Genomic DNA, 7,936 nt, shown 5'->3' with positions numbered 1-7,936 from the left:
TGAAAATGATGTAAATAAAAGGGGAGTTTATTACATGGAGTAAACAGCACTTCTTAGAACTTTAGCGATTATTTATGGCTGGCACATGACACGCATTTCTATAAGTTTGCTGCTACCAAATAAAGCACATAGTAGTTCTGGTTTAAAAACAACAACTTTATGTTTCAAATACAAATAATATGCACAGAGTTGCCGAAAATAATAATAGTTTACATTATTTTCTAAAAAATAGATCTTTAAATAGTTTCTCCATCAATAGCTTAATATACATATGTGACAAATCTTATAGCAGGCAGATTGAATAACCTTGGAGTTCCTGGATATTTGCAATGCTTGAGTCTTCACAAAACATCCACAAAACGGGCAACTGGAAGGACAATATGAACTACAATATGAATGTTTATTCATATTCTTTCAGCCACCTATCGCTTCCGCTTTCCATAGTTTTAAAAACCAAAAATCTTTGTACCTCTGCAAATCTAGATCCTAAGTCTCGGGTGATAGATGGAATACAAAAAGGTCCATGCAAAGGAGAGCTATCAATAACTTACTATTCATGATTAAAGAGATTTACCGCCTGTTATTTAATATGATGCATAGCTTTTGCTTAATACAGTAGTTGAATACAGCCTGAGTGTTGTGTATGCCTTAACTAGATACAAGTGACCTGAAAACTGAAAACCTGAAACAATGACAAGAAAAACACCACAATGAAAATCTTTTTTAAATAAAATAACTAATAACAAAAACATTAAGATGTATAGATGAACCCTGTGAATCAGCTCGAGACAATCAAGCTGACTGAAAGATGACAAACATGGAAAAACAGACTGACAGCGTGGCCACTCTAACGCCCATATAGCTCTCCTGCATCAGTACTTCACAAATGTTGTAAAGTTGAAGTACACACACACAGTCTGCCCATTCGCTCCCTGCCATTCAATAATGTTCCAGCGAAGCCCTTTTCAGATGTGAAGCCATAATTCAACATTAGCAAATAGCTACACTGCATTCAGTAAATACGTAGAACTTCATCCCACACTGTCCAGTTAAATATTATTTTGTAAATTAAGTCGAATATACAGTAAAGGCTCTAAAAACAGAAAAGAATCAGTGGATTTACTGCAGTGACAAATCTGTCAGTAATCAGCAGAGTTCACCTGTTGTTCTTTCCTTCTGAACATTTCCCAACTGTGTAAATACCTACTGTACGTACAGAGCTTTAAATCACACCTTGTTCAGTCACTGGTTCTCGTCAGGCTATTCTGTTGTCTTCTTTCCTTCCTGTTTCCTTCATGCATTCACCAAAGGTGTCGTACAAGTAGTCTTTGCATGTTTAAATTGCTCCTAACCGTATCAATGAGCCCCAGCCTGATCTCAGGATGCATACACGTTGACAGATTGCAGTAAATACAGTACAAAGTAATGATGAAATCGGATTGTCTGACTTCACTATCTACTTTTTGTTTTAGTGAAAGCTATTGTTGTGAATCACAGTCCCGGTTTTTGATCTCTGAGGTGCTCTGAGAGGGACTTGAAAAAACTGATACTTAGATCAGTACTTCTGTTGGTATTAAAGCTTAAAATTGAATCAAGCACTTACAGAACCATCTTGGATTTTCTGTCATATCCCTGTCCTCTCTTTGGGATTAATAAAATTACAATTACCAAAAGTATACAATTAATCTTCCCAGTCTCCTCCCTTTGACTTTTGCACAACTGCATGTGTATGGCACATGTACAATTGTCAACATACAGTAAACACAGGCAAGTAGAGCTGGTAAAAACACATTTCCATAATAAAATCAATTGTCTTGTGTGGATCCCTCAGCCTGTGCTTTGGTGCTCCTGATTACAGGCAAGTGAATGAAGTCATCAGTGTGAAACATATCTCTGTGGCTCCTATCTATGTCCTTCTTCGATCCCCCAGGGGTGGAAGTGTCTAGCGTCCAGCAGCATTTGCCCCAGCCTCTGTAGAAGCCAAGGGTACCAGTGCAGGCCGTCAGTCTGCGGTTCTGAAGGTCCCATCAGGCTGTAGAAAAATCTCAGTGGGGCCAGGACCCAGTGGGCCAAATGGTGATTGTCCACAGCAGCATAGCAGGATGCCAGCACACCATTCACCACAATGGACCCATGCTGGGTTAGAGGGGCGTACAACCCGGTGCTCCTCTGTTCCTCCACAAAGGTTACGACTGAAAGTGCTGCCCGCGACCCCACTTTCCCTTGTGATGTAAGTACGCACTGTCCTGGCTGGACCTCACTGGCAAAAACTGTCCTCAGACCACCTGCTTCCCAGTGAGGCCTGCCCTCCCGTATTGAACCCAAATCTTGTGCTTCAGCTGTCTCATCCCACTGTGGCTCCCTCAGCCCACCAGTGCAGTCTGTGACAAAGATCAGGTGAGCAGCCGTAAGAGTAATATTAAGTCCTGCGTTGGTGCCAATGATGTAGAAGATCTTTGTGACGTTAGGCTGGCGGTCCAGAAAGGACAAGACCGGGCTGTAGAGTAGGGGGCCGTGACCATCTGCTGTTGAAGACGCCAAAACATGGTCGCCAGGAAGAAGGTCACGCATCTGTTTAGTAGCCCCTCTCTTGAGGATGACCTGGGCATCGCTGGAGAAACAACCACCGGTTTTGGCTGCAACAGAATGCTCTGCATAGACGAAAGAAAGAGAAATAAGCTTATTTTATTTGATATAGTTCCACCTTGTTCGTAATGGTTATGCCGTTATTGTTTTGCTGAAGATGCACGGATGAGGAGTCGAAGAACAACGTGAGAGAAATACAGTTTGACTTCCTCTCATGAGTGGAGCGGTGGAACAGCAGTACTTTGACTTCAACAGCGTCAGCATGATCACTGAGTGATCTATAAAACAGGTGAGACTTTGACACTGACTCAAGGACAACTTTATCTCAGTGGATCAGTGGTGGATTGTTAACATATGGATATAATGTGACTCATGTTCAAACTGTGTTTTTCTCTCTGACTCTGGCTCTCGTCCTTATTCTTAGACCTGATTCACACACACATGAACACTCTTCAGAGAAACATTGTCTTTACCAGCTTGGTTTTAGTGGTTTCTGATTGCTCTCGCCATCACTTGAGCTGTTTGAAACCCTCTTTCTTAAGATTCACTCTGCAATACTAAGGCCTGTGAATCTGGCTTCAAATCTGCTGTTTTGTTTCCAAAAGGAGTAGTCAAATGATTGGTGGGGTAACAGGAGAGGAGTTTTAAAAAATGAAATTTGGCAAACTTTTATAAATCGCTGTTTAAGGAGACAGTTACCCTCGCTTTCCTATGGTATGTATGTCTACTTTGCTACTTCACTTAATTTGCACGATAACCTTTGAACTTTGGTATTTTTACATCAGTTTGAGTAATGTAATACAACATTATTGGAAAAACGTGCTCGTTTCTGTTCTTTTGGGCTGTTATTATTCCTTTTGACTGCCAGATGGGGCAAGGAGTACATTTGAACTTGTTTTTCTGAAATATTTCTGAATAAGGTGGCCCTTTAAGACGCAGTGAGACAAGGTGGCAAGAAGAGGTAGTCAGCAAGAGCTAATGGATAACCAGCTGATTGTATCTCTGCAGCCAGAGCACGGCCTGGGGTCAGAGAGACAGGAACGCACACACACTCAGACTTGGGTCTAGATACTGTTTGGATTACAGCAGCGTTTGTGTTCTAAACTGAGTCACATGACCACCAACAATGGCTCCACACAAGGAAAGAGCCATTATAATGAGCTCGATTCCTTATAATTAATTCTGGTATTCTAGAAACGATCTTGTGGAATGACCTTAAAGGAAGTGGAAAGGTGACAACAGGAACAAAAGCAATAAAATATTTGCTGGGACTACTGAAGGCAGTTTGAAATGAGTATAAATCTGTGTGCGTCTGTCTGTGTGTGTGTTCGGGAGGGTTGTCTTGAAGCAGTCTAAAGGCAACCAAATATTTGTCCAAGGTGTGTGTATCTGTAAGCCCGAAGGCTGCAGAAAAGGAGGGCTGTGACTGAGAGGTGATAAGACTTAGATAAGAGATCTGAGAGAAACCTACTGAAAGAAAAGCAACAGCAAAACAAAGAGAGAGTTAATCATCTCACAGCCTACTAACCTCAGTGGACTGCTAGAATGTAGTTTGGCATCAAATGGCTGGTGGTACCAGACATGGGTAAATGGATTTCTAAAATGTATCAAACGTTAGAATAGCTGGAGGTGGAATGCAGTCAAGTATTGTTTGCGAAAGAACTGTATCTGACTGGCTTTTCGGAAAGTGTGTGTTGGAGTGATGTGAGTTAATATTAACAATGAAACTGGAAATCTCAGAAATGCAGAGAGGTGAGCCAGATGTCACTTTAAATTTACAGTAGATGTTTATACATATATATATTTTTTAATTGATCAGATTGTTTTTATCCACTGGATGTTATTCCATTAGTTTTTGATCAGAAAAATGACATGACATTTGCAATGTTATCTACTGTACTGCCACTAACCCTAGCCTACATCCATGTCAGATGTATTATGATGGATTATACAGCAAAATAACATAAAATCACAGTGAAAGATCATATTTGATGTGATCTGACTGTGACTGAATTACAACAAGGAGCACAGGTGCACACCCTGCTTTGATTGGCTCCCCATAGGCCATACACGCAAACACATACACAGACTGATGGCAGTGGCACTGAAAGGTGAGGTAACACCAACAGAAAGTCTGGCATCAACCTCATTAGTGGTAATGACAGCTGGCCACACACACACAAACACACTTATAGATATTGCGCATTGTTGCTCATGTCTTACCTGACTTGACGCTACAGTGAATGTGGGCTTTGGACTCGTAGTAGACCCAGTCAAATCCAGCTTCTACGGCCAGTCGGGCCAACATGGCGTACTTATTTCTGTCCCTGTGAAAAACAATAGAAAGATATTTTATCTCCAAATGTGATTCAAATGTGAACTTTTACTTACACTGAATGAACATGCTCACAAAAGCTTTATTTTCCCACTGATGTCCATACATTTATATATGTGATTCAGTGTGCTTAAAATAGAGCAGTTTCAAGAGGAGTTTGGCACAGACTCAAACCTGAATTTGATCATTTAGATCCAAGTTGACTGACTGTCTGGCTTGTTGACTGTCGTAACTGACTAAACAATTTAAATCTTGCCCGGTCTATGTCTGGCCTACGCCACAGGATGTGCCCTACTGCATGCCTACCTGTCTGAGGTGGTGATGTCAACAGCCCGTCCCTCATAGTGCAGCGAGTCCTCTGAATGGTGACCGTCCTCATCCCAGCCCTCTGTAACTCTGAGCTTAACACCAGGCCACATGTTCATCACAGAGATGGCCAGAGAGTTTAACTTGTCTTTACAACGCTAAAGAGGAGGAGGAAAATGAAGAAAGGGTGTTAAGGTCAAAGAAGCTGTCTTGGCAACGCTGATAGAGTAGCTGAGGGTAGAGAAGATCAACTGAGGAAAAAGAGGGATGTTGTGAGAAGAGCTGGGTGTGATGAGTAAGAGGGACAGTCGCAGTCATGTGATCAATAAAGATACCTAACCCCAGAGGGAAAAAAGAGGCATATACTGTGTGTGTGTGTGTGTGTGTGTGTGTGGTGGGACGAGTAGTAAGAGACATCATTATCATCACATTTATGCAGAGACATTGAAGGTGGGGAAAAAAAGTAGAACGACAGAGTGTAGCCCAGACAGATGAAGAGAAGCACGGGAAAGTGGCTAAAATACACTCACAACACATACAAAGGAATTCAAATAATAACTCTGTTGGAGTTCTGCATTTTTGATGTATGGGTGAAATTTGTGAATGGTCAAAGGACACCCATGCATCCATGTAAGGCTGCTGGGGATGACTGAGCAGTGTGCTCAGGTTCTTACGTAAGGATCGAGGTCAAGACGCCTCTCGGTAGTGGAGATTTATTTGCTCCAATAACTCATCTGATTTGAAGCGAGGAATTTCTAGTGTGACTAAAGTCAATGTTTTCTGAATGACTTAATGAATGAATTAAGGTATTTGTTTTGCATATCAACCGATTCATATTCAAGCATTGACAGATTTGGCGCATTACGCTGAAGGAGCCATTCCTCCAGTTTATACTATGACATATGGATGAGAGGTGCCTTCTTGTGGGCCAAAAAATCCTTGAAGATTTTGATATGAAAGTAAAAATAGAATTGCTTCATCGACTGGTTAATCGTGTCCTACATATCCTTCGGTTTAACCCTGAAATGAACCGCTTTACGCACTGATGAGAAATTGCACACTGACGATGACTGAGAGCGACGGCTTAGTTTGGGAGTAAAAGCAATACTTCGAGGCAGTAACAGCCCTTAAATATGTCAGGTAGCAAAATCCAGAGGTGAAACGAAAGGCCGAGAGTCAATGAAATCAATCATTTTGGCTTAAACATTTAACAGACAGCAAACATTCAGCAGACACTTGGATTCAACAGTGTGTCTAATTACGTCTCGAGCGAGTCAGTTCATTCAGGTACACGGATTTAGTCTAATGCAGTCACCTGTCAGCTCTGGGTGAACCAAATTAGATTACATTTTTATCACTATATCCAACGGATAATACAATGCCAGGTGTATAGCAGCAGCCAGCACTCAGGATCGGTGATCCATCCTTGCGGATCTGTGCCAGATGTCCCGCATCCGTGCCCTCCCGACGCTGCTTATCTCCCGTTCTTACCTGGGTCATGAGCCTGTCAGCGCCCGTGTCCTCCTCATCTTTGAAGATGATATCTGTGTTGTAATTCGGAGTCAGTTCTTTAAAGCGCTCGGAGTTGCGCGTTATTTTGCCCTCGGGTCTCCCGCTGGCTCCCAGCGTCTTCTCGGCGACGTTGGGGCTGAACTGTTTGTAAGCAAGCGGGATGAGCTTCTTCGGGAGCCGCCTCTTGCCGTACCCCCTCCCCGGCCCGCAGCCCTCCGAGGCAGGTGCGAGGAGGAGGACCAAGGCACACAGAGAGGTGGTGAGAAGGAGGAAGGAGATCCGCATCGCCCCGGGGGGAGGGAGGACTCTCCCGAGGGAGAGAGATGTCTTCAGTACCTCCCCGGTTCAGTTCCCGACTCCATCGTCCGTAACAGTCGCAACATCACGTCCGAAAAACTCGGATAGGAGAAGCTCAGCGTCGCGGCTGTGCCAGGCACCATGAGGAGACTAAAAAGTTTTTAGCTGCTCCAGAAAAATTGAACCCAATTGAGAAACCTCGCTCCCTCCGCCTTACAGAATCAACAGTAAGTGTGCAGGCTGTAAAGTCCGTGTATTTAAACAAACAGGTTCAAAGTCGATTTGGTGGGTGAGAGAGTTAAAGAGAGAGAGTGGTTACTGATAACCAAGTTGCAGTGTTGTGGTTTCTCTCCCTCTCTTTCTTTTGCTCTGGGAAACTGTCACAACATCAGCCACTGTCGCCTGCTGTTTGGTTGGTGCCCTCTCTGGATTGAAAGCGTTTCTTCTCCATATGCGGCCGGCGTGCAACAAGCTGCAGCTTTCCAGTTGAATTGAAGGGCTATGAGTGATCCAAAACGATCTGTTGCCACTTCAGACCGCACCCTGCCAGTCCTGCCCTCCTCTCTCCTCTCCCTCTCTCCCTCTGTCCTTACTCTGCCACCCACCCCGCCCCTCCTGGGGACAGGGCGCACTGGCGAGTCCTGTCCACACTCTGCTGGCAGGCAGGCAGGCAAGCAGCAAACATAAGCTTTGCCCTTTACTGCTGCCACTTCACATTTCCAGTTGTTGTCTTTGTCTTTCTGTGCCCTTGACAGCAGGCTGTCAACCCAGTTTTTCTATTTTATTTATTTATCTGTTTTGTTTTTCAGAAAAAAAATGCAATCACAATCAATTAAACTAATCCAGTTCCTGGAGTGTGTAGCCACTGTTTTGTTTTGTTTTGTTTTTTTCTGGGCTGCA

General features: G+C 43.3%; 1 protein-coding gene across 1 annotated transcript; it reads right to left on the bottom strand.

The window, feature by feature from the left end:
- Positions 1–1,551: 1,551 nt before the first annotated feature.
- Positions 1,552–7,617, bottom strand: LOC124067131 (indian hedgehog B protein-like). Its single transcript, XM_046404229.1, has 4 exons — positions 6,719–7,617; positions 5,228–5,385; positions 4,810–4,913; positions 1,552–2,651 (listed from the first exon to the last, which is right to left on the bottom strand). Exons 1-4 carry the CDS (start codon positions 7,022–7,024, stop codon positions 1,903–1,905), a joined length of 1,317 nt encoding a protein of 438 aa, XP_046260185.1. The 5' UTR covers positions 7,025–7,617; the 3' UTR covers positions 1,552–1,902.
- Between the last annotated feature and the right edge of the window lie 319 nt (positions 7,618–7,936).

The sequence above is a fragment of the Scatophagus argus genome, chromosome 11 (assembly GCF_020382885.2).
Source record: "Scatophagus argus isolate fScaArg1 chromosome 11, fScaArg1.pri, whole genome shotgun sequence".
NCBI lineage: Eukaryota > Metazoa > Chordata > Actinopteri > Scatophagidae > Scatophagus > Scatophagus argus.
Note: the sequence above shows the minus strand (reverse complement) of the source record. Positions and strands in the feature narration are given on the sequence as shown.